The sequence below is a fragment of the Nothoprocta perdicaria genome, unplaced genomic scaffold, assembly GCF_003342845.1.
Source record: "Nothoprocta perdicaria isolate Ctin4 unplaced genomic scaffold, notPer1 scaffold_207, whole genome shotgun sequence".
Lineage (NCBI taxonomy): Eukaryota > Metazoa > Chordata > Aves > Tinamiformes > Tinamidae > Nothoprocta > Nothoprocta perdicaria.
In genome coordinates this window covers 502,218-515,927 of record NW_020455283.1, presented here as the reverse complement: position 1 = coordinate 515,927, position 13,710 = coordinate 502,218, and the positions used below count along the sequence as shown (strand labels likewise).

The 13,710-nt window shown below is 45.3% G+C and overlaps 1 protein-coding gene across 1 annotated transcript in view; it reads left to right on the top strand.

Annotated features, from left to right (window-relative positions):
• Positions 1-2,711: 2,711 nt before the first annotated feature.
• The window catches only part of USP45 (ubiquitin specific peptidase 45), a 44,563-nt gene continuing 33,564 nt past the window's right edge, over positions 2,712-13,710 (top strand). The window contains exons 1-5 of the mRNA XM_026038313.1: positions 2,712-2,763; positions 7,175-7,280; positions 9,239-9,408; positions 10,063-10,166; positions 10,870-10,970. Coding sequence (XP_025894098.1) covers positions 7,181-7,280; positions 9,239-9,408; positions 10,063-10,166; positions 10,870-10,970 — 475 coding nt within the window. The 5' untranslated portion in view covers positions 2,712-2,763; positions 7,175-7,180. The remainder of the gene's footprint in view (positions 2,764-7,174; positions 7,281-9,238; positions 9,409-10,062; positions 10,167-10,869; positions 10,971-13,710) is intronic.

Genomic DNA, 13,710 nt, shown 5'->3' with positions numbered 1-13,710 from the left:
TACAGCTGTAAACACTTCGTCAGACTTTAGGAACTGCTGAGGAAATGTTCCTCTGTAGTTCCATTTCCACGAGATTCACAGATAGGTACTTAGTGTCCCTGGCTTTTGCTGGTAACATCAAACGTAGATCAAGGACAAGTTGTTCTACTCAGATATGTCATCAAAACAAACTGAGGCAGTTTGTAGGTAGGGAGAAAATTTTTTTTTTTTCTTTCTCAGCAGCCAGACATCACCTTTCAAAGCGCTTTCATGTTTTTTGTAGTCCCTGACAGTTTTGGTTGTTTTGCCACTACTAATTAGGTAGCTGCAGCAGCCCGCCTAAACAGATGGAAAGTTGCACATCGTATATCACAAAGTGGATGGAAAGTTGATGACGACATTGATGTTGTCGTCTCATCTTGAAGCACCATGCCCGGGCTGAGCCCTTAGGCAGTCCTTAGGCTGTGCCTGGGCCGAGCCCTTAAGCAGGGCTGTAGCACCTTAACCTGGGTGCTAAAAGCTTTGTTTCCATCAGCCTCGTGTGCTGTCTTGCGTGGACGTCTGTGTGCTCTCCCCCATGGTGTGCTACAACCACAATGCCTTCCGATTACTTGCTGTTACCTTGCATTCCCCTTCTGCTCCTACACTTTTCTGGGAGTATTTCAGCATGAGTATGAGTATTTCTCCCATCCTTTGCCCCTCATTGCTTTCTTTTATGACATCTTTAAACACTTCCCCCCCCCCCCAATTTTGTCCCGTGGCTATCCTGCCAAGTTCAGTGTTTGTCCTCCAGCTGTTTCAGTTGTCACCTCCTCAAGTTTTCCTTGAGGATGGGACTGTTTACATCACAGCTCATGTCACTTGGCTGCGCGGGCCGCTTGCGGTCTCGTCTAGCGGCCTTTCCGCTGCTTGCAGGCCGACGTCTTTACTTTCACGCCATAGCTCCTTTTGTTATTATGTGCTTTGCTGTTTAAGGGGATATCTGTGAATATCCTAGACATCCTTTGCTCTAGATTACTAACAAAAATATTGACGTCAAAATACTGCTGCTCTTGTTCTCTCAGTCCTTTTATTTACTTCAGTCATAAAACCAGTTGTAGGGTCTTCTGGTTTCTAAATGTACTGGGTTTCTGTTTTCATTAAAAGTTCCTGTGGTAAACATGCTTCAGCAGCAAAGCCGAGGCGGGTTGTGTGGGGTGCGAACATGAGAGCTGACAGACCATGTTTAGCATGGACAGATGGATTAAAAATCTAATGATAGTGAGAAATGCTCTGGGATTTTTACTGGCGCTTGGAAAGTTGTGCTCGGTGGTGCCCAGGAAGCTGCTTCGCTCCCTACGCAAAAAGTTGATCCACGTGTTGCCCTCCTAGGTCTGTGATATAATGTCAGGTCTGGCATGTGAGCCCCAGTGACGGTGCGGGATGTGTGTGATTTGCCTTGGGGCAAAGATGACACTTGCAAGATCTGCAAGATGACACTTGCAGATCTCGAGTGACGTTCTCCAGGGGAAGAAGTGCTGCTGCCACTACCAGTGAGGACTCCTGCTCCCCTTGCTGCCCTATCAGGCCCCTTTGCTGCAGAGCTTTGGGTGGCAGTCAGGGTGCCGAGCACCCAGGCCGCTGATTGATGGCACTGCCCAGTTGCTGCCCGTGACGGACACAGTTCCTGCTCTCCTCGGGTGACATCTGATCTGGCAGTGGGGCAGCCAAAATGCCACAGGTAACGCTCGGAACAGCTGGCCAAACTGCCCACTTACAGCTTGCTTGGGAGCATGTAGTAATTGTGCAGCACTCGTGGGAGATCTGGCCTCGCTCACTAGCCTCTGGCTTGTCCTTTTGTGCTTTCACACGCCTAGGAGGCTCATGAGGCCTGTTCACAAATGTGCTGTGCAGCATCTACACCTTCTGACTGCATTTACATGTCTTCTCCGTTCAGCAGCCCCTCACATGGGTGGCGGTCTACTCAACTGTTTGTGTGACAGGGAAGCCCTGTGCTGATTTTTGGAATGCTCTGTGCTCTCCGTGCTGCTCCTGCACTTCTAGGGCAGTGTATTTTTTGTTTTGTTTCAGCAACAGAAGCTCAGGGTATTTTAATTTAGAAGTTTGACTACAAATGATTTTACTTTTGGGTACCCTAGATGAGCTGAGAAATAGGTGGGTAAATGTCTTTGCCCCAACTCCTCTGAATGCATATGTTCTCTGATGAAATAACCATCCATACTGATGTTATGGTTAATGCTGATCCTATGATGTTACCCATATCCAAAATAGTACATAGGCTCTAACTATAGACTCATTTGGATGTGCTCCATGGGGCAGGAGGGTATAGGTAACCTGATGGTTGCATCATCCTTTTTATCATACAGTTTGCATTCTAGCAATGCAAATGTAATACTCTTAGTTAATCGTGAGGTGGGAGAATGTGGTGCCAAGTGTTGCACCAGTGAGGAAGAAAAACATGGCACTTCCCTGCGAGAGCTGGCGCCTCGGTTATAAGGTGAGGGAAAAGGTGGGTCTTGACAGATCAAGTGGATGGTGGAAGTCAGCGTGGCGGCTTGTTCCTCTAGCCTGCTGTGGGATGTGTGGGTTGTTTTTCTGAGCCTCATAGTGAAGGCCCAGCGTGGGAAACAGCAGCGAGGCGGCGGGTTTGAGAGCTCAGCTGTGCAGGCCTGGTGGGAGGGAGGGGCAAGGTGACACCGTGGGAATGGGAGCTGGATAGTGGAGGCCTCTGCTGTGCGCGGATGCTGTGAGAGGAATGACCTCTTTTTTTTGTCCTAAAGAAAAGTGAGTTCTGGTTCATGTTTTCCATTTGGTTTTTATTGGTCTTAACTTTATTGATTTTTAGTAGACTGAAACACAAAATAATGTATTTTAAGAACTGAAATGTAGCTTTTGGTGTATATGCTTTATGGCGCAGCTCCTTTACTGTATTAAACAGAGACTATTTTAAGGATGCCTTGCATCTAAAATAGTCAAGCTATACCTTAGATTTAACTTAAAAGATTTAGAACTGCTGCCATATGTTGATTTGCGCCACAAATGCAGAGCTTTTAAATTAGGTGGGCAGATTGTTCTGCTACTTCTGAAGCATTTTGATTTTTCTAGAAAAGTGGAAATGAGCAATTGTAGTAGGGAACTTTTGATCCTACTGGTTTCTGGTTGCCATTAGGGTTCCTGGTGAGTGCAAAAAGTAAACTACACCAAGAGTGGCAAGCAAGGATTATTATACTTTAACTCTTGTATGCTGAGTTCACATAGCTGAACCAGTTGGGTAAGGGCTAGCTTCTAGATTTGCATGAAATGCAGTATTTAAAAAAATGTGATTCAACTCTTCCTACTTTAATGTTTTTTCCCCAAGAAACTGCACAATTTTCACTTGAAATTTTTACTGTATGCTAAAGAGGTAAAAAGGTGAGGGAATCTTTTATCTGAACCCAGCTTTTCCTACTGCAAAGATCTTTTTCATTTTTGTTATTGTCAGATTTATTAGTCCACTATCACGAGTACTGTGACTTTATTTTGTGGATAAGAAATTTGAAGCTTGCCATATTTGTTCTCCATTCCAAAAAGAAACTTCAAATTGAGACTTCGCTGAGATCCCCTTCTGCTTGTCCTTTCAGACAATCTCATCCTAAAGCGTCTCCGTTAGGATACCTGACTGTTGATGGCCGTAGTTTGAAACAGAGCCATTGAACGTATTCAGAAAAGGATTGAGTTAGAAAGAAGCAGCTCGTGGGAAAATTGTCATGGCTTTTAGCCTCCAGAGCACTGAGCTAATTCTGTGCCAGTTGATCCTTTCTCCCCTGCTCTCTTGTCCTGCATGGATTGTGCCTATGGTCAGTGGATGTATACAGGGTTTCTTAGAATTAATTTCTTAGAATTAATTTCTTAATATTCTATGTGAATTGATTTCTGAACCGCTTTAGTTTTCTAACACCTTCATCTCACTTGAATGCAATAAGCAGATTTGTAGCATAAGCATTTTGCCATCTGAAGTGGTGTTTGATCGTCAGATCTTTTCCTTGCAGCGTTTCCTGCCCCGGGGGCGCTGGAGGAGGAGCAGCGGCGCCAGCCCCCTCGCGCCCCGCGTGCTCGCCGGGCAGCTCCCCTGCCCTTCCCGTCTGCCGGCCTGCTGGTCCTGGCTGCTGTGTGGCTGCTGCGGGAGCTCGCAGGCTGTGAGCCAGCCGTGCTGGTGAGGGCTCCTGGCTCTCCTGGCACGTGCTGGGTTTTGTTCGGGCCACGCTTGCTGAAAGATGACCGAAAAACCTCTGCTTTTGTCAGTGGATTCCCAAATCTGCAGTGTGGCTGCTTGGGTACAGTGTCAGTTTTCATTTCTAATGCCTCGTTGATTATTTTGGGACAGAAATATCCCATCTCCAGGCATTCCAGATGCTAACTGCCAGTGCACCTTTTCCATGTGTCCTGAAGGAGGACTGTGCAGCGTGGTTTCTGGTGGAAGGCTAATGCCGTCCTGTTCCAGGCAATATGAAGTTGCCTCTTGGCCCTGTGATTTCAGAGTTGGAACAGGTTTGTTTGCATTTCAGCTGGCCTGATGATGGTGCACAGTTATTGTTTCCTACAGGTGCCTGAGCTCCTGCAGCAAGCCGATAAACCCAGAATTCACCCAAACGAAAGTCACGTGGTTTGGACGGTCTTGCATAACCCGTCCAAACAGATAAAACTTCCCGTGCTGAAGTGAGCTTGCCTGGTCATTTGTGTCCGTGCCAACTAACCTACACAAAACTACATTCCTCTAGGGAGGTTGTGTTTTCCTGTCTTTGCTCTGGCCCGTGTCACTTGGTGTCATGTCACCAGTTTCCTGATGGCGGCCGTGCCGCTCACACAGCTCGGCCGGGGTCTTTGCCTTCCCCACGCTGGCCAGTGCCCTGTTAGTTTGCAGTGCCCAGTGCTGCTGGGGCATCCACGGGCAGGGTGCTGTGAACGATGCACCTTTCAGGCCAGGGGAAGCGAGTGCTCTGCAGAGCTGGTCTGAAGCACAGCTTGCTTGCTTGGAAAAGGTTTCGCTGCTCGGTTAAGCTGTTGTGCAATAACTGATGGTGAGTAGTTTCACAGTAGCTTATGTGTAAATTCTGAGATGACCAGGCAGAAAAAAGCCCTAAAATGTGTTTGGATGTAAAGCACCTTTTCCTTTTACTAGGGACGCTATGATGCACAGCTGCGGAAGCACATTAGGGATTTAAATGTGGATAAATATAAGTACTCAAGAGCTGGAATAGGCACGTCTTGTTGCATCAACATGGATTGCGCTGCAGGCTTGGTACTTGCTGTACCTGCCCCTTTCTATCCATTTGGTCTGTTATATACATTTTGATGTCTAACATTAAAAAATACTCCAGTCAATGATTGCTGCAGTAGAACATAGCTAATTCATTTAACTTATTCACTACTTTGTCTTTTAAATTATGTAGATGATGCATATTTTTTATTTATTATGGCTTATTATTTATTCATTTATTATGCTTTTACATTCAGGAGAGTATTTGGTAACTCAGTCTTTTGTAAAAGAGTTAAAAAGCTGGTGGAAATGGAAATGAACGTGGGCGAAATTTAACTTGAAGTAAAACTTCATGGCGATGACTTTGACTGGTTTCTGACAGCAAAGCTTTTACACAAAGCCATCGCATTATTGTAATTTAAGTTATTCAGCCTGGGGTTCAGCTATTTGACAGCTGATTTGCTAGGCCTGCTTGGAATTGAATGTCTAAGTAGACCTTGCAAGTATATTACAAAGTGAATAAAGGGCATTAATTGCTGTCATGTATGTGGGACGAGAGAGTAACGTATTGGCACTTAACATGATGCGTGTAAAACAAGGCTGAAGTTTGTTGTCTGGTCAAAGCTGGAGCTGAGCTAGCAAGGTGCTGGTTTTACACACCCGCAACATCAGCAAACCTGAACTCAGAGGCATTGCTTACCTAAGGATATGTCATGGAAGAACGTGCTGGTATTTAAAACAGTATAAACCGGTTGCTGGGTAGCCATGGCATTTCACAGGACACCAGGGGCCGGAGCGGCGGCGGCTGCGCGAGCTCGCGCGGCCCCTCTGCGCTCTGGGGCGCCCGCGGGGCTCCAGCGACGCCTCTGGCGCCGGCAGCGCCCGCCGCGGCGCCGGGCACGAGGTGCCGAGCTCCGCGCGCAGCAGCGCGGGCAGCTCCCGCCGGGAGCGTCGGCCGCCCGGGCTCGGGACCGTAGCGGAGTCGGAGCTAACGACCCAAACGGGGAAGTTGCTCGGCTTCGGGGAACGCCTGACCTGGTTGAGCTACACAGGGGTTGTGTGTATTCGTGTGCCAGATGTAGGGCATTTCGGGAGTATCGTACACACAGATTATATATAGCAGTACAGTTAAAAATACCTCAGTGTTAGTGGATCAGGTGGCGTCAGTGAGCTGCAGAGGATACCGCAGGAAGAGGGCCTTTATTTTCTAACAGAAATAGTGATTCGCAAGTTTGCGGTCTGTGACTATTTGATTATCTTACATACGTGTGCTTTGTGTATCAAAACACACATTTCTTTATGTTTTTATGAAGTGTTGTCAAAAGGGCAACCTGGAAACTAATTTACAGAAGCTGTTGGTATGATGCATAGCTGTGCTGATTCAGTGGGTTCACTGTTGGATTTTTGGTTAAACAATAAGAATTTTAGGAGGGATTTTAGGAAAAGTTTAGCGGGAAAAAATGTGTTCTTTTAGTTCCGTTCTTCACAGAACTCCTTGATTAATGAATTAATTTTTCTATGAGAGAGTTCATCTATGTGGATCCTCTAATGTTTGCTAAAGGCATCAACTCACATTGCAGCCCTTTCTCACTGAAAGTTGAGGTCCCCTTCCCTTCCTTAGCTTACCGGTTTCAGGGAGTCTGGAAGGCTTCTTTATTTTATTAAACATCTGAAATTCCTTGAACCCTTTTTGGGGAATGCACACAGGTTAATGGTGACACAAACCTTGTGTCTTTTGGAAACAGGTTAAGAAAGAGAAGCTTCTAGTTCTTGGAACTTCATGTAATATATTTGATCTTTCAGTATACTTCCCGACTTACTCTTCATTTATCAAAACCTAAAACTGTTTCTAAGTTATGAGTTTGAGTGTTTGATTTAATCTCAGGCTTTCAGGGTTTAAACTCTCTAAATTTGATCAAGTATTTAGGCAATAAAACAGTCCCTATTTCTCTTTCCTAGTAACAGATGCGGGTGAAAGATCCATCAAGAGCCAACTCTGAGAAAACAAAGAGAAGCAAAAGGCCTAATAGGCCACAGGATGAAGACTCTTCAGATGATATTGCAGGTAAACACCTTAAGTGATGTTGGGCCTGAGATTGAAGGATAGCTTCCATATCGACTGGTGAGAACAGCAAAGCAGAGTGGCAGAGTGAAATGCCTTTCCTGTTTGAATTGATAACAAAAGTATCTTCAGTGATATGACGTGATCAGTTACATGACATGACTGCCCTGAGGGGCAGTAGATGTTCAGTGACAGCCTCTCCAGAGCCCAAGAACCAGAGCAGAAAGTGCAGCAGGCCAAGGCAGGGGCAGCCTTGTCAAACGAGGGGCTTCTGACTGAGCTCAGGTGCTGAAGGAACCTGCGGAGGGTGGAAGGGTTGGGCTGCCCGGGGCCTCCTCCGTGTGCAGGGGTGGGTTTGGGTAAGGAGGGGGATCTAATGAGGGATGTGAAGAGCAAGAAAAGGGATACTTTTGTGTGGATGCTCTGACAGATAAATGAAGACTAATGAAACTGTGAGCACACTGCTTGAGAGGTGGGACCTGGTGACCAGGGACATGGAAAAGGCTGAGGAACTCAGTGCCTCTGTCTTCACACATGGGCTCTGCCCTCAGTCCTCCCAAGTCCCTGGTCCAGTGGCAGACTTGAGGGGATTTAAGCATTATCCAAAGAGGAAGAGTTAAAAAGCAAATGAAACGTAATGCACGTCTGAGGGATTGGAAGGGATGCATGTGAGGGTGCTGAGTGAGCTGACTGATTTCTGTGTGAGGCCACGCTCTGCCTCTTCATTATCAACAAATTGGGAATCAGTGTCCTGGAGGGCAGGTCTGCTCTTCAGGGTGACCCAGCTGGCCGCAAAAACGGGCTGACAGAAACTGTGGAGTACAGCAGAGGCAAGTGGGGAATCCTCTGCCTGGGCCAAAATAACCACATCCAGGCTGGGAAGTGATGGCTTAAAAGCAGTTTTACCAAAAAGCTTCTGGGAGTCCTGGTGGCTTGTTCCTAGTGGGTTGTAATAGCAAGTGTAGCTGACAGGTAGGTGGGAGTGATGCTTCCTGTTTTTTTGACACTTAAAAGAGTTCACCTGGAGTGTCCGGTGGCTCCCTGGTAGAGGAAAGATGGGGACACACCAAGTGAGTGCAGCAGGAGGCTGACCCACCAGGTGATTAAGGGGTTGGAAATTACAGCATGTGAAGAGGGATTGATGGAAATGGGCTTGTTTAGCCTGGAGAAGAAAGTTTCCGTCTTTAACTCCTTGTGGGAGGTTACAGAAAAGATAGAGCTGGAGGCTTCTTAAAGGTCCACAGTGAAAGAATCGGAGGCAACAGACCTTATGGCAAGAGCAATTTGGTTAGATACAAAGAAAGTATTTTTTCCCCATAAGGACCGTCAGAAAGAAAGCGGATTTTGTAATGTGATGGTAAAACTTCCATCCTTGGAGATACGCAAAACTCAGCTGAACAAAACATGTAGCAAACTAATCAAGTTTGTGGTTGGCTTTGCTTCGCATGGGGGTTCACACCAGCTGCCCTCCAGAGGCCCCTTCAAACCCAGGTTATCCTGTGGCATTTCGTTGGAAATGGTGCAAAAAAATGACAAAAAGGAATGGTGGGCAGTTGTGCAGTAGAACTGGGTGGGTGGTATATTGGGAAATCCTCCTATCGGGATAGGAAGGGATCTCACCTCTCTGTATGGATAAATGCAAAAATAGCTTTGCATAATGTTTTACTGTTGACAAAAAGCAAGGATGTGAATTTTATCCAAAGTAGTCTTTAACTTTAGCTGATGTTAAGAGGTAGTATTCATTAACTTGGATGTGATTCTCTTTGTAGAAAGACCTCATCAGATTCCTCATAAAATTCAGTCTACGGAGGAGCTGATGGCCAGTTTTGCTATCTGATTTCTCTGTTGTTTTTTCCTTAATGCTGAACTTGCTGAAGATGCAGCTCTTCCAGTGTATGTGTGCTGTCTTTCAAAGCTCTCATTTTTGGTGGCTAAAAGTGGGTATGTGCCGTTTTCTCGAGGCTTAACCTGCCAGCACGTGAGCCAGGCGGTGGACGTGCACCATGTGAAGCGAGCCGTGGCCCAGAACGTGTGGTCCATATGCTCCGAGTGCCTGAAGGAGCGGCGCATGAGGGACGGGGAGCCCGTGGCACCCTCCGACGTGTGGCTCTGCCTCAAGTGCGGCTCCCAGGTAACGTGGGCCCCTGCGGCCAGCGCTGCGGCCTGCGCTGCTGCTAACAGGCCCTGGTTTACTGGAACGTGGCTCTATGACAGACCTGGCTGCTTGGCACCTCGCTGCTTTCAGTGCTGCACTGTGATCTCCTTCTCCTCATGACTGTTTTCATCAGTGTTTGCGTTAGGTTTATGTGCCAAGGTGCGCTTTGGCATTGCAGGTAGTAAGGGGGTAGCCCCGTCCTTGCCCTGTTCTTCAGCTGCAGGTTCTTGCTGCTTACCTAAGCAGAGCTGCAGGAGCTGAGCAGTTGCAGAATGCACCAGCTTAGCTGGCTGATCTGGCAGAATACAAATCCTGCGGATCCTGCAGACACAAATAAATAAATAAAGGAATGTGTGTATTGCAGACCCAAATAAATAAATAAAGGGAAGAGTGTATTGCTGAATGGGCTTGCGCTGTGCAAACTCTGTTGCTAGCTTTGACTGCAAGTGCCAAGAGCATTCCAGCAACTATTAGAGCTGTGACTATTCAGAATACTCACAGCTATAGGATTTCTGCCTATTTTGTAAAGTAAACTTTTTGTAGTGTTTTTTTTTCTTTTAATACAAAACTGTATACTATTTTCCTACTTTCCATATTCTTTTCTTACTGTATTACTCTTTCAATTTCTAGGGGTGTAGTAAGAACTCCGAAGGCCAACATTCCCTAAAGCATTTCCAGACAGCGCACACAGAACCTCACTGCATTGTGATCAGTCTCAGCACGTGGATCATATGGTAAGATTGGGTATGAGGGGGTTTATGTAAATTGTATTATATATGCTTATAATGTCACAGGACTACTTTTAACTTAAAGCAATGTCTTGTCCTCTCATGTTAAGGAATAAATCTGGCAGATAAAATGAGTATTTAGCTAGGTCTGCAAAGAGGAAAGGGATGCTTTCTGGACAGCAGAATAAGGAAAACAGCTTGCATTTCCTTGGAGAAGACAAACCAAACAAAGTGGTGTTCTGGCTTGTTTCCTCATTCTGAATGAGACATATTGTAATCGTCTCTATAATTCTGTTCTCCACATAATTATCAGTCAGAACATCTACCTTTCCCTGTTATTTCAGTGATTTTTGATGTAGATAAAATGTTCTGACTTGCAGACTGAATTGCTTTTTTTGCAGTGGCCATCAATTGCCGTGAAAAAGAAGATGAAATGATCTCAGATAGCAATTCCTGGGTTCCTTATGGTCTGTAAGAATTGGCTGCTTATAGGATTTGTTGACCTTCCTGCTTGCTTTTGAGTATTTCCAGAGCCCTTAACTGAGATTACTGAAGTCTGTAAGTGTTGAAGTGAATGAGGGCTGATAGGCAGGAAAGTGTGTAAAGGATGAAGGAATTTATTGATATTCTCATTTTTATTATGGAGAGTTGAAATCTAGAGCTTAAATGATGTTTTCCTGCATTGAATTATATTCCTTCTTTTGTTTAGGTGTTATGAATGTGATGAAGAGCTGTCAACACATTGCAACAAAAAGGTTTTGGCTCAGATAGTTGACTTTCTTCAAAAACATGGTTCCAAGGCTGAACCAAGTAAGTTTGCTCTTTTACCTGGACGTCTCTGTAATGTCGTGTCTCTAAAAAAGCACATCTCAGATTTCGAAACACATTAAAGATTAACTAAACTTTACTAAATTTAAGTTAATGATTTATTAGTTGTAAATTTAAGTTTGTGTAAGTGGATGTTGTAGCACTCTAGTGTTGGATGTAATGCTCTCTGTTTGTTGGTTTCTTTGGATTTTGATTGATAGAATGATCATTTCTATTGATTAAAAAATGTACTAAGTTCTTTTACTTTAGAATTCTGCAATATTTTCTTCGCTGTATTTGTATAGTATAGAGAACTTGTACACATGGCCTTCACCTGTGTTCTCTTGATTATCCTGCTGCTGTTCTTCATCCCTATCGGCAGCGTTTCAGGCTTGTGGCTTATGGAGTACATCAGATTTTAGATTGTTCACACAGACCCATGAAGAAAAAAAAAACAAAACCCAAAAAACTTAAGTAAAAAGTAAAACTTGGTTGCAGTTTTTAGCAGAGGTCGATAGTCTCTCCTTATTAGAAGTGAGTTTGGTACAGTGTTCCTTTGGTGCAGTGTTGGACTGCAATGGTTGTCCTATATATTCCTCAAGGTGGGTATACATAAATCTCGGTAATTTTAAGAGATGTGTGAGAGAGATATAAGAGATATAAAGTCTGATGCCATCATTCTGTGATTCTGTGATATTTTATATGTTTGAGAAGCAAAAAAACGTATTTCACTCAAAAATTCATATTCTACATTTTCATGTAGTTGTAAGTAATAATGTATTTAATTATAATAAATTGGCAAGTTACCGCCTTTTGTGTTCTTCTCACTTGGCCCAGTGAAAATAAAATACATGATTTCATTTTTATTCGGAGTTTCAGATTCAGATTTTCATGGGCGAATAAATCAGCTTATTTGCAGAGACAAGTGCTGTAGTATTTGTTTCATTTAATTTAAAGGAAACAATTTCACTCTGTTTTTGAACTTCTGGATAAGATTTTCAGGAGTGAAATGTTTCTGTTGTATGCTGTTTTTTTTCCCATTTTTCGTTTTCTAAAGTTTCCTGAGTTTGGAGTTCAGAACTTTTCTGTGAAATGTCTTAAACTAAACATCCATAATTCCACGATGTTCCAGGAACATGAAAACAGCTTCAAAAAAGTATGCTTGAAGTAGACATGGTATCCCTGTAAAATCATATATTTATAGTACAATTTGTCAGAATATGTACTTGTCATATAATACATACCTACATAGGTGTAGGTGTATATTTAATTTGGGTATTCTGTATTCTCTTTTGGTATTCTGACTATTTCACTTAAATATAGGAAAGAAGGAGACAAGGATGTGTTGTTTTTGTTGATTTTTGTTGTTTTCATTTTTTTTCTGTTTGATTTAAAGCCGTTTCCCCTTTTCAGGGGGAAACTTTCAGTTCTTGAAGTGGATATTGGGATGAAGCGGGGGCCATCTCCCAGTTTTCCTCTGCATGTGCCTCTTTTGTGATAGGGCTGTGTTGAGCATATCCCGGTCACTCGTAAACCTTGCACACTTCCCAAATGGAGGCATTCACAGTAGGATACAGCCAGCAAGGGGGGTTCTTTTCAACGTGTGCCGCAGTGAGGTTTCCCCAGGGTTTTTGCACTTCAGGGCGGACGGCACTGGCTGCTGCTCTGCCTGTTCCTTTGCAGCCCCCTTGTGCCGGCCCGGACACTGGCTGGGAGCGCGGGGCAGCGGCCTGCGGAGCGGAGCTGGGTGGGATCCTGGGCGAGTTCTGCTCCAGAGCAGTTCCCTGCTGTGATTGCCCTGGGAGACAGGACTCCGTGTGGAAGGAGCCGGAGGGGCCACAGGGAGCTGCCAGCAGTGCTGGGGGGGCAGGACCAGCTCTTCTGTGCAGCAGAGCCCACGTGAGGCAGCTCGAAGGGCTGAGAGTGCCACCGTCGCGGTGTGTTACGGCCAGCCTGGCTGCAAAGTTACCCGTCATCCTTCCAGTTCAGGCACGTGCCCGTCCTGGAGCCTGTTTAGCCCCTGGCAGTTACTTGCTCCAAGCTGAGGAATCCGCTCACAGGCTTTGCAAAGGGGCCACCTCAGCAGCAAGAGGCCGGAGCACGCGTGGAAGGCGACGGCATTGGCAGCTCCGTGCCAGCCGGCGGCTCCGGCTCACGGCTAAGCCGGCATTCCCGCATAAAGCATGTGCATGTGTGCACATCCACTGGTGTTTTAAACATCAAAGTCAGCAGCCCCCTCTACCTGCCCCAAACCCTGACCAGGTTCAGCTCTAAAGGTGAAACGCTGGAGAGCGCTGGCAATGTTGGCACAAAGAGGGGCCAGCGCTGGGCTCTCTGCCGTAGAAAGGAAGGGAGGGAGGGAAGAGCTGTTTGCCTGGCACCCGCTCATGCCTTGGTCCTGGCTGCTCACCGGGGGAAGCCAAGAAGCACCCATATAGTGGTGAGTAGCTCCTGTGTCTAAGAGGAAAGCTCCAAACCAAGTGGACGTTATTTTATCAGTTTGATAAATCTAACAGCAGTGCCCTCTCCGTCTTTCTTGCTTTTTTTTTCCCGAACACTGAAACATGAGTGATTCCATTACAGAAATAGAACTTAGATAAGATTTTTTTTTAAGTTAAGCTGCCTTTAAAGATTTTCTTTTTCTTTTTAATCTGAGATCAAAGTGTAATTTATGCTGTTGTCTAGAAAACAACAAGGAGACACGGTGTAACAGGACAATGAACTCTATTTGTATTAATGTACT